Here is an 18975-nt window from a genome sequence, read left to right on the forward strand (position 1 = left end):
AAATGTTTCTGAAGATAGTTTTCTATTTAAGTTACATTATAGTCCAAAGGCTATTCATCAGGAAATAAGGGTTTGTTTAACGTTTTTCATGAATGCTAAAACTCAGTCTAAAACTCAGTCTAAGTTGGGTTTTTTTTAAAAAATAAATCATATCAGTTAACAAACATGCATACATATGCTATAATGCTATTGTTTTAGTTAAATAAATTGTTTAAATTGTTATTAAGGAAATGATTATTTTTCTCCTTCCAATAAAGTACAGCAGAAAAGTTGTCCAAATATAAACAGTTAACTTCTTAAACCTCACAATAATTTCATAATTATCTATCTATGTATTTCTAATAGTATAACCAAAACAGTAAATTTTGATTATAACTGTAAAAACTACTCTGAAAACGTATTATTCCAAAAACGAAACCTTCATCTGCTTGTAAATATTAAGATTCTACCAGCAAGAATGAGTCTTTCTGTAAAAAAATATTTAAATCAAGCCTTAATCCAGAATGGGGCAGCTAGACTGGTGACTGGGGGCAGCGGCCAAGACCATATAACACCGGTCCTCAAAGACCTACATTGGCTCTCAGTATGTTTCTGAGCACAATTCAAAGTGTTGGTGCTGACCTTTAAAGCCCTAAACGGCCTTGGCCCAGTATACCTGAAGGAGCGTCTCCACCCCCATTGGTCTGCCCGGACACTCAGGTCCAGCGCTGAGGGCCTTCTGACGGTTCCCTCACTGCGAGAAGCAAAGCTACAGGCAACCAGGCAGAGGGCCTTCTTGGTTGTGGCACCCACCCTGTGGAACGCCCTCCCACCAGATGTCAAAGAGATAAATAACTACCTGACATTTAGAAGACATCTGAAGGCAGCCCTGTTCAGGGAAGCTTTTAATGTGTGACATTTAAATTTATTATAATTTTTTTGTTGGAAGCCGCCCAGAGTGGCTGGGGAAACCCAGCCAGATATGATTACAGTGGAACCTCGGTTTACGACTACCTCCGTTTACGAAAACCTCCATTTACGAACGCCGTGGACCTGAAAGTGTTTACATCCATAATCCGCGGCGTAGGATGCACAGACGCGATCTGCGCAGCTCATGCATGCGCAGAAACGCTCTATCGGCGCTTCGCGCACGCGCAGAAGCATGCCTTCGGCGAGCAAATGCCTCGGCGAGCGAAAGCCTCTGTGGAACGGATTGCGTTCGCAAACCGAGGTACCACTGTATTATTGACTAGTGTTTTAAATCAAATCCACCCAGCCCAAAACTCTTAACATTTTTTAGTTAAGCCTTCACTCCATCCTGATGGCCTCCAGCTGTTGTTGAGCTCCTACTTCCATCATCCCTGACCATTGCCCAATCTGGTTGAGTCACATGGGAGTTGAAGTCCAGCATCATTTGCCAGGCACAAGGTTGGGAAAAGATGTTTTAGTTCCTCCTTCCTGCTTTGCATACATCATAGAGCAGCAGTGCTTCAGATGCAGAGCCTGTAGGCCAAGACTTACGTAACTCTGCATTAGCCAATGTTAAATGCCTTCATACCTTTCCTGAAATAGGACCAAGTAAGATATAAATAAACCCTGCTTTAAAATCCTCACTCAAAATAAAGCACCCTACCTTTTGACAAGGGTTTCTCTGCCTGCGCCCCACAAAGTTCCAACTTTCCTGGATAATTTTTGAGTTCTAATGTTCTTAGGCCTTCTAAAGCAAGATTGCTGAGGCTGTGACAGCTGATGTTTAAATATTTCCCAACTGTGACTTATTGTGAGTGGTGTGACTACTGTCTTCTGGTTGGAAATAGCAACTCCGTTTTCCGATGGGGGGAGCGCAGGAAGCTGCCTTGTCCTGAGTCATACCATTGGGTCATCTGGTTCAGTATTGTCCACGCAGACTGGCAGCAGCTCTCCAGGGTTTCGGACAGGGCTTCCCTCCCAACACTACCTGGAGATGCCAGGGATTGAACTTGGGGCCTTCTGCATGCAAGACAGATGTTCTTCCGCTGAGCTATAGTTCTTCTTTTTCTCTTTGAGCCTCATAGTCACCTGCAGCCTCTCAGCTTACTTATTTATTCCTGCAATGTATTCTTTGCTTTTTGTGGCCAAGCCTTCACAAAGCGATGTACAGAGAGGAATGGGGAACATTTAGACCCTCGGGTGCAGAGCCTGAAGCACTGAGCGAATGTAGAAAAATAGATGCACGAGGGATATCAAGCCGAGGTCACCAAATGCCAAAGTTATTTTTTGCATACTGGTCTGATAATGTTTCCTGTGGCAGTGCACAGGTTAATAGCCAGGTTTTAGGAACAAGATGAAAGAACAAAATATTGAGTACTGGTATGCACTGGTTTGGGGCGCTGCATTCTAGGAAAAAAGCTTACTTGCTGAAGGAGGAGCAACAGAGTGAGAAGACATGGGTGTTTTCTGTGAAATGTGACCCTGCTTTATTGAGTTCATAAAAGAAGGCCAGCTGTCATAAGACACTCTCCAAATACGACTGGGTCGCTGTGGAGGGGCACAGTCATAGAAAGCAGGAGTAGCAGAGATCAAGTAAAATGGAAGTGGTAACTAAGATGTACAGAGATTTGGATGGCTCGATTCCTGCAGCTTGTGCTTTTATTGAATGTGTTCCCAGTTATGTGTGTATATTTTTAAAGGTATATTTTAAAGGGCACTTGTGGGGAAAAGAATCAAGGCCATTTTGAATGCCAGAACTGAAGGGGCCAAATAAATATTAAATGGAAGAGCTCCACGACTGCAGGGTCACCACTAAGAAGACCTGTCTCTTGTGCTCGCCAATAGATTTCGCCAGCAAGCGGACATGGAGGACCTGAGACACGGGTCTTGGATTATGGGCACGGTTGTATGGTTGGTCCTTGAGGTAACCCAGTCCCAAATTGCTAAGGGCTTTAAAGGTGAACCTCATTGCTTGGAATGAAGCTCAGAAGTGAACTGCTGGCTAATGCAAGTGACAGAAAAGTTGTGTTGCACATCCAGGACTTCTATCTCTTATTAACATCCTAGCAGCTGCACTTTGCTCCAGATGTTTCCATCCTGGCATAATGTTGGAGCAAAACAAACGCTGCTGAAGAGGACTTTCTAGGACTCCTCTGTTCGTTTTTTAAAAGGTCTTTTCTCCTCTTCTCAACTCCAGGTTTTGGTTCTTCAAATTCCTGATACTAATTGGAATAACAGTGGGGGCCTTCTATATTCCTGATGGACCGTTCACATCTGGTAAGCAAAACCTTGCATTTGCATTCCTGACTTGCAAAGGGGCTTTTGTGTGTGGGCTGCTCTACATAAGGTGGGGTTGGATACTTTGTGTTCTGTGAAAGCTAAGGAGAAGGGTAGTCAGAGCCATTCTTTGCCCCCGTCCCCCTCATACATCAGTGCCTCAGGGTGGGAAGTAGTAGCTGTACCTTCTCTGCTGGGTGGCTGTGAGCCATCCACCATTTTAATTTCCACCAGGCAATGCTACATCTGGGGCATTGTGGGTAATTAAAATGGCAGGCAGCTCTGAAGCTCAGCTGCCTGGTGCAAGTGCTCAGAGCTGTGTCAAAGGTGAGTTCTGCTGAGTCTTTAGAAACAGTGTGAATAGAAGGGAACAGATGCTTTCCTTTCTTGGTTTGTTTAAAGCACTCTCTCCAACCCTCTTTAGCTTCTGAGCTTTCAGCAAAGAGTCCTGCAATATTATTATTGTTTGCTTCCACGAACCACCTGGGGTAGCGATGCTCTTATTGCTTGACAGTGGGTTGTACTCAATACTAGTTCTGCTCAGAGCAGACAGATCAAATTCAATGGATGCAACTAACAAGCTCTTTGGTTTTAATGGGTCTACTCTGAATAGGATTAATGGTGGATACAGGGAGGAGTCCTTTGCTGGATCCCAAATGACACACAGCTGGTACACATGAGTGTTCACAGTCTCCATTTCCTTCTGAGTAGTGAACAACAGTGGAATAACTGATTCCTTGCTTCCTCTTCATGACTGATTGCACTCTTATAATACCTGCTAGAAGAGCTTGAAGGATTCTAGGGTTGATCATCCACATCAGTTAAAATGGCATACAAAGCTGTGGATCATGAAATTCAGGATTTGAACCTCACTTCTGGCCTTAGGCAAGGTTCTCTCTCTTTCTCATGAGACTGGGACCCAGCACAGATGGGTCTCTCGGCTTCTTCCCTATCGGGGTTGGCAAAGTGGCTTGGGCCGGTTCACGGTCCCGCAGACACCGTGGTAGGCTGGAGACACATGCACAAATGCTATTTCCGGCTCTCCTTCTGGCGCGGAGGAGGCGTGTGCAGCTTCCCATTGGCTGCAGAAGCTTCCTGCAGCCAATGGGAAGCCGGCCAGTGTCACGGAAGGCGCGGGTCCCTGAGAGGGTGGCGGGGGTCCATGGGCCGGTTAAACAACCCCCATGGACCTGCTTGTGGCCCATGGGCCTTAGGTTGCCGACCCCTGCCCTAATTTTTCACCAAGGCTTTATCCATTACGAAACACCTTTAATGGTTCTGTAGACTTGCTGTAAGATCTCAAGAAAAGCCCTGCTAGATGTGGTCAAGGGCCCGTTTCATCCAGCGCCTTGTTCTCACGGTTTTGAGCTATTTTTAAGGAAATTCACCAAAATCTACACTTCCGACATAGGAATCCCAGCTATGTCTGGGAAATTACGGACATATAGGAACCCTAATACCATTTTTACATCCCCAAAGGATACCTGTTTAAAACTCCTTATCGGCAGCTTGAGGATAATAAGCAATAACCCATATTTCCTTATTTCTCCCTCCCACTTTCTACTTTTCCAAAGTTTGGTTCTACTTTGGTGTAGTTGGCTCTTTCCTCTTCATCCTCATCCAGCTTATCCTCTTGATTGACTTTGCACATTCCTGGAGTCAGATTTGGCTGCGAAATGCGGATAATGGCAACTCGAAATCCTGGTATGCAGGTCAGTATGGAACACTTAGTTACATGTGTGTAAAACTGATGTGCTCTGTGTGTGGGTTCAGACAAGCGGGTTCCTTGGTGGGCATTGAGGGGAGCCTCTGAGAAGATTGTGGTGCCCACGAGCACCAACACTGAAGGCTCCAAGAATAGATTGTTGCTGGGTGTCCTCCTTTGTGTTAAATTTATATTTCATGTTTTCCTAATGATGTCATCACACTGCAGTTTGTGTAGACACTGACAGATGGCGCTGTGAACTACAGCATGATAACAGATTGGGTTCTCAGAGCTCCTGGGCCACCGCAGCAGTGTTGGAGGACAAGGAGGAGGGAGCTGGGAGTGGGCAAGCTGAGATTTGGTCTGAGAAGAGGTGTGAATTTGACAAGGGTTGGTGAATGAAGTATGCAGGGTTCCAGCCCCTAGTATGCTATATTTTTCTATTAGTGCTGTATTTTTCTGCTCTCTTAGCCACTCCAAGAACATAAATATATGTCAAACAATGCAGGATACAAACTGTGTGTATTGGTTCTGATTAGTTACTGTGGATCCCCCTCTTTCAAATGATTTTTTTTTTAGTTATTTTGAAACCAAAGAATAGCATAGTTATACACGGCAGCCTTCCAGGTATAATCAGACCTTAGCTGCCAAGTATCCCGTTTTTCACGGGAAACCCCCGGATTTTAATCTGTTTCCCGCTGTTCTCCCGAATGGAGGAAAATCCCGGAAATCCCCCGGATTTCCTACCTGCCAGGGAGCCTACATTTTGGGTGCCGCTCTGCCCATGTGTGGGCACCAGAAATCGGGCAGAGCGGTACCGGAAGTCGCTTCTATCAAGATGGCCACCGGGCATGCGTAGAAGCGACTTCCGGTGCTGCTCTGCCCGATTTCTGGTGCCCACACATGCGCAGAGCAGCCCCGGAAGTTGCTTCTACGCAACTTCCGGTGCCGCGCTGCTGCTGACCCCGCATTTTTCAGCGGCAGACTTGGCAGGTATGAATCAGACCCACCAAGAACCCCTCCCAAACATGTTGAGTGTAGCAAGCTCCTGTCCCAATTTCTATTGTAAGTGCCATGTTTTCCCCTCCTTTGTTTCGTTTTCCCTCCCCTCACTTTTTTAAAATTAAAAAGCAATGCACAGACTCTCTTACTGTAAGCAGATAAGCTCCCACTCCGTTCCATTGTGTGGGGAGAGACTTTGGATCAGGGCAAGGAACCAGCATGGTTTTGTTTTTAAATCTGGTGCCTCTGAGCATCTGGGAAGCATCCCTCTTACTGCTGGGATGAGGAATCTGTTGCCCTCAAGACGTCATTGGGCTGCAGCTCCTGCCATCCCTGACTGTTGGCAACCCTGACTGAGGCTGATGGGAATTGGGAGTCCAGGGCAATCTGGAGGAATGTGCATGACTGCTACACATGTCCATATGCACACTTACTTGGAAACACCCACTGAACTCATTGAGCTTAATTATGAGTAGACATGCATTGGATGGTGCCGTTAGTACAGTCATACCTCGACATCCGAACGACTTCCGAAGTCGACAACCCCGGAAGTCTTTTCACGCATGTGCAGAACAGGCGCTTCAACAACCGAAGACTTCGACTTACTAAGACGGCCGCGGAACGGATCGTCTTCGTAAGTCGAGGTACCACTGTATTGGCTCAAAGAGAACTTGCAAAAACAACAGACGCAACAGAGAAAAGTTCTGGGAAACGAAAGGATTGAATGAGCCTCTTATCTGATGGTTCCCCTACAGATGATGGGGGGTGAGAACACGGCTTGCTTCTCCATCCTTCTCACTCCTCCAATACCAATACCTTCCATTAATTAATGGAAGGCCATTAATTAAAATAATGGAGACGCAGGTCAATTCTGTGTCCAGGGCAGCTGTCTACCAGCTCCATCTGGTACGCAAGCTGAGACCCTTCCTGCCTGCAGACTGTCTAGCCAGAGTGGTGCATGCTCTAGTTATCTCCCGCTTGGACTACTGCAATGCGCTCTACGTGGAGCTACCTTTGAAGGTGACTCGGAAACTACAACTAATCCAGAATGCGGCAGCTAGACTGGTGACTGGGAGTGGCTGCCGAGACCATATAACACCGGTCCTGAAAGACCTACATTGGCTCCCAGTACGTTTCTGAGCACAATTCAAAGTGTTGGTGCTGACCTTTAAAGCCCTAAACGGCCTCGGCTCAGTATACCTGAAGGAGCGTATCCACCCCCATCGTTCAGCCCGGACACTGAGGTCCAGTGCTGAAGGCCTTTTGGCAGTTCCCTCACTGCGAGAAGCAAAGTTACAGGGAACCAGGCAGAGGGACGTCTTGGTAATGGTGCCCGCCCTGTGGAACGCCTTCCCATCAGATGTCAAGAAAATAAACAACTATCTGACTTTTAGAAGACAGTCCTGTTAAGGGAAGTTTTTAATGTTTGATGTTTTATTGTGTTTTTACTATTCTGTTGGGAGCCTCCCAGAGTGGCTGGGGGAAACACAGTCAGATGGGTGGGGTATAAATAATAAATTATTATTATTAGTAGTAGTATTAGTATTTTCAAATGTAGAGGGTGGGATTTGTGGCCTTCCAAATGTGGTTGGACTACAACTTCCCCATTATTCCGGACCATCAGCCATGCTGCAGCTGCAGCTGCAGCTGATGGAAGTTCTAGTCCAATAGTGGGTGGAAGTCCACTTGTCCCCTGGCTTATTGGTGAGCTGTGTATTGACATCTCCCCTGCTTTCTTTTCTCAGCCCTTTTCATCTTCACGTTCCTCTTCTACGCTGTCTCCATCGCTGCGGTGGTGCTGCTCTATGTGTATTACACAAAGGCAGACGGTTGTACAGAGAACAAGGCGCTCATCAGCCTTAACCTCATCTTCTGTGTGATTGTGTCCGTGGTTTCCATCCTGCCCAAGGTCCAGGTAAGATGCTGCATTGAGAACCCAAGGCTACTCACTGATGAACTTCGTGGAGCTCGCCCAGGTCCTAGTCGGGCATTCTAACCATGACGCCACATTAATTTTATTAACTTGGGCCACCTTTGGAGCAAAGCTCACACTAGGTGGCTTGTGTATCAGAATGATGAAACACAATGCAATGAAAAACTAAATAGTTTATAAGACAACCCCAGCTTTTTTTAAATAAAAAAATTGATGTATTGAGGGCCTAAGTAGACATGACTTGAGATGTGTCTCTGCATTTGAAGCACACACACATCTCAAGAGAGAGAGAGAGAGAGAGAATCAGCTGAGGGGTGCACATACTGCTAATTAAAAAGATCAGAACAGTCCTGGACAGAGAATTTAACCTTTTCTTCCCCTGCTGAAGTCCTGAGGCTCTGCCCCACCCTGGCCCAAAAGCTAGTAATTAAAATACACACACACACTTGGGTGCTAGGGGAGGAAAACATTAAATCATCTTTTTCTCTTTATATTTTTAAAAGCCCTAGCTGATGCAGTTTTATTTTAAAGACCACACCAGCTCCCCTGTGTGTTAAATGCAAAGAAGCATTTAACATCGTGCCTCGTTCGGCCCTGATTTTTGCACCAAATATTCTTCGGTACTTTTAACAGGTGCTGCTCCTCTTCCTCTACAGGATGCCCAGCCTCACTCAGGGCTGCTGCAAGCCTCCATCATTACACTCTATACAATGTTCATCACCTGGTCAGCCTTGGCAAATGTCCCGAGTAAGTAGCACTTTCCCAACCATGAACTATTTTATATTTACTTTTATTCTTAATACTGTGTATCCTGGTTTTTGTTTGCTTTGGGGTTTGTTTGTTTTTTAAGAAAAAAAACCATTGGGAGGAAAAGATCCAAAAGGGTTTACAAGCAAATTAAAATCCCAGTAAAACAAAGTTTGCAGAGAAAAATGAAAATGCCATATAAAAGCCTTCCCCAACCTGTTCTGGCTGAAATACAATTCCCATCACCACTGGTTATTTTGATCAGGGCTGATGGAAGTTGTAGTCCAATAATGTAAAGATGAGAAGAGAAGAATCCTTGGAAAAGACCCTGATGTTGGGAAAGATGGAGGGCACTAGGAGAAGGGGACGACAGAGGACGAGATGGTTGGACAGTGTTCTCGAAGCTACGAACATGAGTTTGACCAAACTACGGGAGGCAGTGCAAGACAGGAGTGCCTGGCGTGCTATGGTCCATGGGGTCACGAAGAGTCGGACACGACTAAACGACTAAACAACAACAACAACAATGTAAGGAAAGCACCGGATGGGGAAAGTCACTATAAAAAGTCAGTTGTAAATTCAGTGGAAGGCTTGGACTTTTTTTTTTAAGCCCTAAGACTAATTGAACTAAGTTCTAGGCACATTCTCCAGTTAAGGAGCAACCATTGAAAAGGTTCTTTCCTTTCCCGCCTGATCTTTAAGCATGCCTGTGTGGCTGTGTACACACCACTGTAAATGTGTGCATGGGCAACACAGATCTGATTTTCCTGTGTGCAAGCTTGCACTTACTTCTTCATGCAGTGCATCCTTAAACTATGGAACTCGCTCCTGCAGGAGGTGGTGATAGTCACCAACTGAGATGGCTTTAAAAGAGGATTGGACAAATTCATGCAGGAGAGGGCTACAAATGGCTGCTAGCCATGATGGCTTTGCTCTGCCTCCATGGTCTGAGGCAGTCATGCTTCTGAATACCAGTTTCTGGAAACCACAGGAGGGGAGAGTGCTCTTGTGGTCAGATCATAGCTGCCAAGTTCCGGCCTGAGAAATAAGGGACTGGACCGGAAGTAGCAGACCGGAAGTAGCGCTGCCACCATTTTGGAACTAGGCGGAGCATGCTCAGAAGCTACTTTTGATGCTGCTCTGCCCTGTTCCAAAATGGCCACCTCACCAGAAGTCGCGCTGCAGCCATTTTGGAACTGGGCAAAGCAGCATCAAAAGCCGCTTCTGAGCATGCTCCACCCAGTTCCAAAATGGCCGCCGTGCCAGAATAAACAAAAAAATCTGTTTTTTCGTCTGGGAACAGCTGGAAAAATGGGGGTTTCCCGGGGAATACGGGAGACTTGGCAGCTATGGGTCAGATCCTGTGTGCACGTTTCCCATTAGGGTACCTGACTGCCCACTATGAGAACAGGATGCTGGCTGGCCTGACCCAGCAGGCTCTTCTTATGTGCTGACATGAGTACCTTAATCCGTTCCAGAGGTCCGTTTGTAAACCAAAACAGGTTGTAACCCAAGGTGCGCTTTCGCCAATGGGGCCTCCCAATTTTTTTTTGTTCTTATTCCCAATAAAAATGGGTTGTAATCCAAAAAAAGGTTGCAAACTAGGACACGCACTTCCGGGTTTGACGTGTTTGTAATCCAAAACGTATGCAAACCAAGGTACCACTGTACTTTCAGTTGAACTGTACCCCAGTGTTTACATTGCACACCAGTGGCTGGTGCTTGGAAGGATGTATTTATGCTCTGTACCCCTCAATTAGGATGGAGGGCGGTTGGAGGATGGATGGCGGCTAACAAGATTGAGGTTGAATCCTGACAAGACAGAAGTACTGTTTGTGGGGGACAGGAGGCGGGCAGGTGTGGAGGACTCCCTGGTCCTGAATGGGGTAACTGTGCCCCTGAAGGACCAGGTGCGCAGCCTGGGAGTCATTTTGGACTCACAGCTGTCCATGGAGGCGCAGGTCAACTCTGTGTCCAGGGCAGCTGTCTATCAGCTCCATCTGGTACGCAGGCTGAGACCCTACCTGCCTGCAGACTGTCTCTCCAGAGTGGTGCATGCTCTGGTTATCTCCCACTTGGACTACTGCAATGCGCTCTACGTGGGGCTACCTTTGAAGGTGACCCGGAAACTACAACTAATCCAGAATGCAGCAGCTAGACTGATGACTGGGAGCAGCCGAGACCACATAACACCGGTCTTGAAAGACCTACATTAGCTCCTGGTATGTTTCCGAGCATAGTTCAAAGTGTTGGTGCTGACCTTTAAAGCCCTAAATGGCCTCGGTCCAGTATACCTGAAGGAGCGTCTCCACCCCCATTGCTCTGCCCAGAAACTGAGGTCCAGTACCGAGGGCCTTCTGGCGGTTCCCTCATTGCGAGAAGCCAAGTTGCAGGGAACCAGACAGAGGGCCTTCTCGGTGGTGGTGCCCGCCCTGTGGAACGCCCTCCCATCAGATGTCAAAGAGAAGAACAGCTACCAGATTTTTTAGAAGACATCTGAAGGCAGCCCTGTCTAGGAAGACTTTTAATGTTTAATAGATTAATTTATTTCATTTTTCTGTTGGAAGCCGCCCAGAGTGGCTGGGGAAACCCAGCCAGATGGGCGGGGTATAAATAATAAATTATATTATTATTATTATTATTATTATTATTATTATTATTATTATTATGTCCCTATCCTCCCTGGTCTAAGTTTCCATCTTAATAAAACCACATTGACTGAGTTTTTTACTGTTGTGGCACTGTTCTTGGGGAAGTGTCCACTTGCATGCTTGTTGCCTTGCTGTTTCCTCCCCATGTGCAGAAATAGGATGACTGTGGCTGCAAATCTGGGACCAGTATCCCCCTTTCCCCTCCTTAAAAGGAGGCTTTGGCAAAACCAGTATCATGAGAAAATACCCCCAGACACGATTCCAAGTTGGATCTCATTCACTGTGTGTGTATTATGGAACTGATGCCAGTTTGTCTCCGTGTCACGATGACATTTCCATCGTTTACCCCTCCCTGTTCAAACTTAGGATTTTGTTCCCTCTTTTTCCCGGAGACATATTTATCTTGGCTTGGAGGACATGCCCTCTTGTTATACCGTGTTTCTCATATTTTAAGTCATCCCTACAAAATAAGCCATGGCAGGATTTTCCTGAGTTGAAGAAATATAAGACATACCCCAAAAATAAGCCGTAGTGGTGGGAGCAGGTCTGGATGGCGCCATGGAAGAGGAAGATGCCTGTAAGCGCCCGGAATCGGCTGCTGCTGCCCCTCCAAAATGTCCAGCAGCATGCACCGCACCAAGCGCTGACCCGGCGGCGAGACCCGGCAAGAGCCTCAGCGCGCGCCGCGTGGAGCCCCGACCCGGCGGCGAGACCCGGCAAGAGCCTCAGCGCGCGCCGCGTGGAGCCCCGACCCAGCGGGACCCAGCAGCGTGCCCTGCTGAAGCGCCGACAACGCGCGCAGCAGCCGCCAGTTCCGGGCGCCGAGCCGCGACAGGAAGAGGAGGGACGCAGCGGGACGCAGCTACAACGACAAAAAACACCCGGCCGAGCCTTCATTGGCCGCCGCGGCTGCCACTCGCTGGTCCCTCCTCTTCCTGTCGCGCGCGCTGCAGGTCCCGCCGGTCCCGCTGCTGGGTTGGCGCTTGGCGCTGGCGCTGCGGGACGCAGCAAGAGCCGCAGCGCGCGCTGCTCCGAGCCGGGATCCGGCAAGAGCCTCAGCGCGCGCCGCGTGAAGCCCCGACCCGGCGGGACCCAGCAGCGTGCCCTGCTGAAGCGCCGACAACGCGCCCAGCAGCGCAGCAGCAGCCAGTTCCGGGCGCCGGACAGGGGAGGTACCATACTGTAATTTTTTAAAAAAATAATAAAACACCCCCCCAAAATAAGCCATAGGCTTATTTTCTTGAGAAAAAAAGATTATAAGACATGACTTATAATATGAGAAACACGGTAGCTCACCCTGTTGCTTCTATTGACATGTGGGAGAGTCGGGCAATGCCTTGTTCCTCCTGCAGCCCACAGAATCTGTCTTCGCAGGTTCTTGGTTTGATGAGAAGTCATATCTCTGCAGACCTGACAGCACAGAATACTTCCCCAAAAAGGATATGTGATTTATTTTAAGGGGGGTGAGAAGTTCTGAGTGTGCTTTTCCTGTGTGCAGGGTGTGTGGAATGAAGTCAATCTGCTGTTCAGCAATGTCTTCGGGGCCCAAGGTTCCCCACACCAGTTTTAGATGTAATTCACTGAAGCTTTGTCTGTTTTTCGTTTGCAGACAAATACTGCAACCCGACCCTTCTGATCCGAATGGAGGGCAATGGCACCAGCACCCTTCCTGCTGGTGGACAACCAACTCAGTGGTGGGATGCACCGAGCATTGTGGGATTGGTCATCTTCATCCTCTGCACATTCTTCATAAGGTAGGAATTCATATTCATTTAGAAACCGAACTCATCTAACTTACTAGGTGTCTTGAAGGCCACATTCTGCCCCAGCGCCTATGGTTCTCCAGCTCTGCCGTAGGCCCTTTGGATAGAGAATAGAGCAGGCATCCCCAAACTTTGGCCCTCCAGATGTTTTGGACTACAATTCCCATCTTCCCCAACCACTGGTCCTGTTAGCTAGGGATCATGGGAGTTGTAGGCCAAAACATCTGGAGGACCAAAGTTTGGGGATGCCTGGAATAGAGAGTTAGATGGTTCAGAGGACTGATTTAATATGAGGCACCTTAATACATGAGCAATGGAGACTTATGATGCTGTTGGAGCTTTTGCTTTGTTTTCAAATACACTGGTACCTTGGTTCTCAAACTTAATCCGTTCCGGAAGTCCGTTCCAAAACTGAAGCGTTCCAAAACCAAAGCGCGTTCCCATAGAAAGTAATGCAAAACGGATTAATCCGTGCCAGACCATGAATTTTACTATCTAAAGAGACCATTGATCCATAAAATGAAAGCAATAATCAATGTACTGTACTATAAAATAAATAAGACAGTATTGTAGATGATAAAAATTAAAATTAATTTATTTTCTTACCTGCACTGATGAGTCATTGTTTGGATGGGGGCTTTTTATCCATTTCCATAGTCACACAGTCAATCAATCAATCAATCAATCAGTAGCTGAACTGGGTTCCACACAGTCACAAAAACAAATTAACTGAAAAAGCCTAAAAAACAAACAAACAAACAAAAACGCAAAATAAAAAGAAAATAAATAAATAGAAAGTGCCAAACTTAATCCGTTCTAGAAGTCTGTTTGACTTCTGAAATGTTTGAAAACCAAAGTGCAGCTTCTGATTGGTGCAGGCACCCCTGAAATAATAGCCGACAGCCGCATTGGATGTCCAGCTTCCGAAAAACATCTGAAAACCGGAAGACTTACTTCCGGGTTTTCAGCGTTTGGGAACCAAGGTAAAAAAGCCAATGCAATTCTGGGCTGCATCAATAGGAGTATAGCATCTAGATCGAGGGAAGTAATAGTACCACTGTATTCTGCTCTGGTCAGACCTCACCTGGAGTACTGTGTCCAGTTCTGGGCACCACAGTTCAAGAAGGATACTGACAAGCTGGAACGTGTCCAGAAGAGGGCAACCAAAATGGTCAAAGGCCTGGAAATGATGCCTTATGAGGAACGGCTTAGGGAGCTGGGTATGTTTAGCCTGGAGAAGAGAAGGTTAAGGGGTGATATGGTAGCCATGTTCAAATATATATGAGGGAGAAAGATTGTTTTCTGCTGCTCCAGAGAAGCGGACATGGAACAATGGATTCAAACTACAAGAAAGAAGATTCCACCTAAACATTAGGAAGAACTTCCTGACAGTAAGAGCTGTTCGGCAGTGGAATTTGCTACCAAGGAGTGTGGTGGTGTCTCCTTCTTTGGAGGTCTTTAAGCAGAGGCTTGACAGGCCTATGTCAAGAATGCTTTGATGGTGTTTCCTGCTTGGCAGGGGGTTGGACTGGATGGCCCTTGTGGTCTCTTCCAACTCTATGATTCTATGATTCTAAGGTACCACTGTAGAGCATAAGTGGAGAAAAAGAGTAAGAATTTCTGCCAAGCACTTTATTTGCTACCCCACAGTAGACAGCTAGATAGAGGCACCTGTAATGTCTGTGGCAGAGCCATTCCTTGGCCAAGAACAGGATTCTATGCTGCTGTGGTTTAAACATAGACTACTCCACCCCAGGGCTTACAAAGAATTACGGAAGGAATATATAGCTGTGAGCAAGGAAAGTACTCTAGAACAAGCCTCTGGGTCCGGCAAGCATAGGCTCAGCTCACATCCTCATTTCTAAGAGTCTCAGGCTTCTGAACCCTTCAGACCTTGCACATCAGCCTGTCTGAGCCTATTCCACTTTATAGATATTCTGCCTAAAGGATAGCACCCAGAACTGCTTGCTTGCTGATCCCGTGTGTGATAGACCCAAAGTGCATTGAGCTTATGTTAGTCTCCCCCTGCTGGCACTGAGTAGTAAATCCCTTCCCCGTTAACTGAAGAGAAGCTGTATCTATAAACATAACATATATACGAAGTGCCTGACCCAAAGATATCCCACAATCCGGAGGGTGGTGGGCATCCATATTCAGGCACATAGGGGTGCATGCCTATGCACTCAAAACAGCACCTTGACATCACGGGGCATGTTGAAAACATAGTGAGGGATGAAGGGGCATACAACTGATGTTCTCCTTGCTTTACCTACAGCATCCGCTCCTCGGACCACGTCGAAGTGAACAGGATGATGCTGACAGAGGAGAGCCCAGCTATGATCGAAGGGGGCAATGCTGGCTTTGAAGGCGAGGGGCGCCGGACTTATGACAATGAGGAGGATGGAGTGACGTACAACTACTCTTTTTTCCACATCTGCCTCTTCCTGGCCTCCCTCTACATCATGATGACGCTCACAAACTGGTACAGGTGAGTACAGCTGTCACTCCCGTGCAGGAGGATGGAACAGAATTGTTCTCGGTTTGCTCTGAAGGGCAGGAGCAGAGCCTGGTGGGTGGAAATCTACAGGAAAGCAGACTTTGGGGAAACATAGAAAGAAAATAGTATGGCACATTGTTTAGTGTGGCACTTTGGAACTCCCTGCCTATTGATATCGGGCTGTTGCCTTCACTGTACTCTTTTCAGCACCTGCTAAAAGTGTTTTTGTTTAGACAAGCCTACCCAGGTGCTTAGAAAGTTGGCGTAAGTTTTAATGTGTTTTCAGTTTTAATTTTTTGAATGCCTTAGAACAGGCATCCCCAAACTGCGGCCCTCCAGATGTTTTGGCCTACAACTCCCATGATCCCTAGCTAACAGGACCAGTGGTTGGGGAAGATGGGAATTGTAGTCCAAAACATCTGGAGGGCCGAAGTTTGGGGGTGCCTGCCTTAGAATGATTATAGTTGTCAGTTCTTACTTATAATTTTATTGTTTTATCTTTTCGGAAAACCACTTTGAGGTTTGTTTGTTTTTTCAATCAAGCAGTGTATAAATTTGATAAAAATATAATATACAATAAAATAGCAGGGCCGTGCATGCCCACCCCTAATCCAGGCCCAATATGGTGCTTCAGATCTGTTCTAATTTGAGGGTGGGCCAAACCTTGATCTGGGTACCAAATTGAGGTTCAACCAACCCTAAGGTTTTGTTAGGGTTTTAAACCGGGGTAACCTGGGGCAACCGAGAGCTATCTCCACCTGATCTGGCTGAAACTGATTCATTTCAGTATCTGGGTTTATGCTGGATCGGTTGCACAACCCCAGAAAATGAGAAACAGAGAGCAGACTGTTTAGAGAGGTGGCGGGCTCTCCTTTGCTGGAGGTCCTTAAGCAGAGGCTGGATGGCCATTATGTCAGGGATGCCACAGTTGCATTGTAGAGCATCCTACATTGAGGAAGAGATGGATTAGAATGCTTCCAATGACCCTTCCATGTTAATTCTCTGGTCTGGTTCCTTCCTGGCTGAGATTACTCAGATGCACTGGATGTGAGGCTGTATTTTGAAGACCCTTTGGCAATCCAGAATGTGGCTGGCTGGGTTTTGCCAGCCTGTGCACATTTGGCTGGCATAGTTTTTATTTTATTATTTCATTTCATATATTTATAGCCTACTTCCTCCCAAGTTGGGATTCAAGGCAAGCTTGCAACATTTTAAAAATATGATTATAAAAATACAAAGGAAGGAAAACAGGCTAGTTTTCAGAATAGTTAAATTGCAGTGAAACACATTAAAATACCAGTTGCCTCCATAACAGCCTGGTGGTCAACATCATTTTCACCCATTTCGCCTATCTAATTAAGAAGCAAAAATTCAGCAGGGCATCCCTAAAGTAAAGAGGGAGAGAGAGAAAAAAATGAACATACAGACAGGTGGAACATATACCCTGTTTCTCTGAAAATAAGACGTAGCCATAAAATAAGGCGTAGCAGGATTTTTAAGCATTCAAGGAATATAAACCATACCCTGAAAATAAGACATAGTGATAGGCGCAGCAGCAATGCCGGCCGTGGCAGGAGGAGGAGGAGGAAAAAAATAAGACATCCCCTGAAAATAAGCCATAGTGTGTTTTTTGGAGGAAAACTAAATATAAGATGGTGTCTTATTTTCAGAGAAACACAGTAGAGAACTAGCAGGGCCCGCCCAGATAGAATTTCCTAGGCATATGGGGTATATAGAAATTGGTCTCCTCTTCTTCTGAGAGTTCTAGTGTTCTACTTTGCCCACTACTGTTGCCTAGGTAACAAGGATCAGTTCTCCAAGATCAAGCACTTTTTTTTAAGTGAGGAGAGAGTGACCTCCATGAAGTCTAGAGGAGCAGATGGGAAGAGTTGCCTGTGCATATGCTCTAGGGAAAGGCCATTGTGAAACAGTCCCTCCCCCCCTGCAGAATCCCTGCTTGGAGTTTTCAAACACTGCCTTGCTTGACTGTACACCCATACCTGGCTCCCCTCCCCATCTCCAGCTGTGAGCACCTGGCTATTTGTGGCGCATGACTCACTGCCATCGCACCAAGGTTGGCCTGTACTCCTGCCAGTGTGTTCGCTCTGAACGTTTTGTGTCTCAGTGAGATTGGCAGCACGGTGGAAGCCGGTCTGTGACAGCAGACGTCTCTCCTGGAACCCCCCCCCCCCTCCTTCCACCCTCTCCAGTGCTCAGTTTCTGAATGAAAGTTGACTCGAGAGGGTTTTTTTCCGGGATCATTTGCAAGGACAGGTATAGGAGGCAACTGCAACCATGAGGCAGCAAGCAAAGCACGTAAACACAGCTTGCCACTAGTGCTTCATGGGGGGAAAGAAGGGGCTCCTGGCTCTCCTCTAATGGATAAAAGGCAGAAGAAAGTACTTCTTCACACACACAAACTGTGGAACTCCCGCAGGAGGCAGTGTTGGCCACCAACTCAGATGGCTTTAAAAGAGGGCTGGGCAGATTCATGGAGGAGAAAGCTATCAATGGCTATGGCACTTTCAATCTAGGTTTGGAGGCGGTCATATTTCTGAATCCCAGTTTCTGGGAACCACAGGAGGGGAGTGTTGCTCTGGTTTTCCATGGGCAGCCACTGTGGGAACAGGTTGCTGGACTAGATGGGCCACTGGCCTGATCCAGCAGGCTCTTCTTCTGTATTTACGTTAATTCTAAAGGCCTAAACTAAATTGTCATCTTAAGGGCCTAGTATGCAATGTTACTGGAGGCAGAGGAGGCAAAAGTTGTCCGGAAGATAAAGAACAATTTGGTTTTTATATCCCTCCTTAAATAGGTCAACGGTGGAGTTTGGCGTTAGGAGTTGTCTGATGGATCTGGGCTTTCTGCAAAGCTGCTGTTGTGTTCTTTGCATTTGGGGGACTTGTAAACAGTATTGCACCAGCTCCCTATCTAGATAGCAGATGCAGTCCAGCTGTACACAGATGCTGCCTTATTTTATTTTATTTTAGTGTTCAACCATGCTCAGGAAGAATGCAAGAATAATCTGAGTTATCCATGATGGGCTTTGTTCAGGATGAGGGGGGCAGGATGTACAGCCTGCTGAAGGCCACATTGTTCACTATCCCAAGTGTGTAGAAGTCAGGGGTTGCCAGTGTTTTGGAACCTGTGCTGACATTTGCAAACTGGAGAAAGCACCGTGGCCATTACTGATGCCTGCGCACACAAACCTTCTTCCCCGCCAGCAAAAGTGTTTGCTTTGCTTCAAGTTGGTGTGTGAGAAACCGAGATCTTTTGGGAACGTGCAGCTGGGGAGCTGAGGGCTGTGTCCAAGGAACTGCCGACACATTGCTCTTCTGAGCGCTTTCAGTTGCGATGTGTGCCTGAACACCTGGAAGCGGAAACTGTGTAGATACCTCTTGGAGAGCCAGCGAGAAGACCCAGGGTTCCAATCTGCTGTAAAGCCCACTGGG

At 46.8% G+C, this 18975-nt stretch overlaps 1 protein-coding gene across 1 annotated transcript in view; it reads left to right on the forward strand.

The window, feature by feature from the left end:
• SERINC2 (serine incorporator 2) overlaps positions 1–18975 on the forward strand; it is a 37283-nt gene that overhangs the window by 17413 nt on the left and 895 nt on the right. Inside the window, exons 4-9 of the mRNA XM_035119672.3 lie at positions 3146–3225; positions 4800–4937; positions 7678–7847; positions 8522–8612; positions 12873–13017; positions 15302–15514. Coding sequence (XP_034975563.2) covers positions 3146–3225; positions 4800–4937; positions 7678–7847; positions 8522–8612; positions 12873–13017; positions 15302–15514 — 837 coding nt within the window. The remainder of the gene's footprint in view (positions 1–3145; positions 3226–4799; positions 4938–7677; positions 7848–8521; positions 8613–12872; positions 13018–15301; positions 15515–18975) is intronic.

This window comes from Zootoca vivipara, chromosome 6 (genome assembly GCF_965207765.1).
Source record: "Zootoca vivipara chromosome 6, rZooViv2.hap1.1, whole genome shotgun sequence".
Taxonomy (NCBI): Eukaryota; Metazoa; Chordata; class Lepidosauria; order Squamata; family Lacertidae; genus Zootoca; species Zootoca vivipara.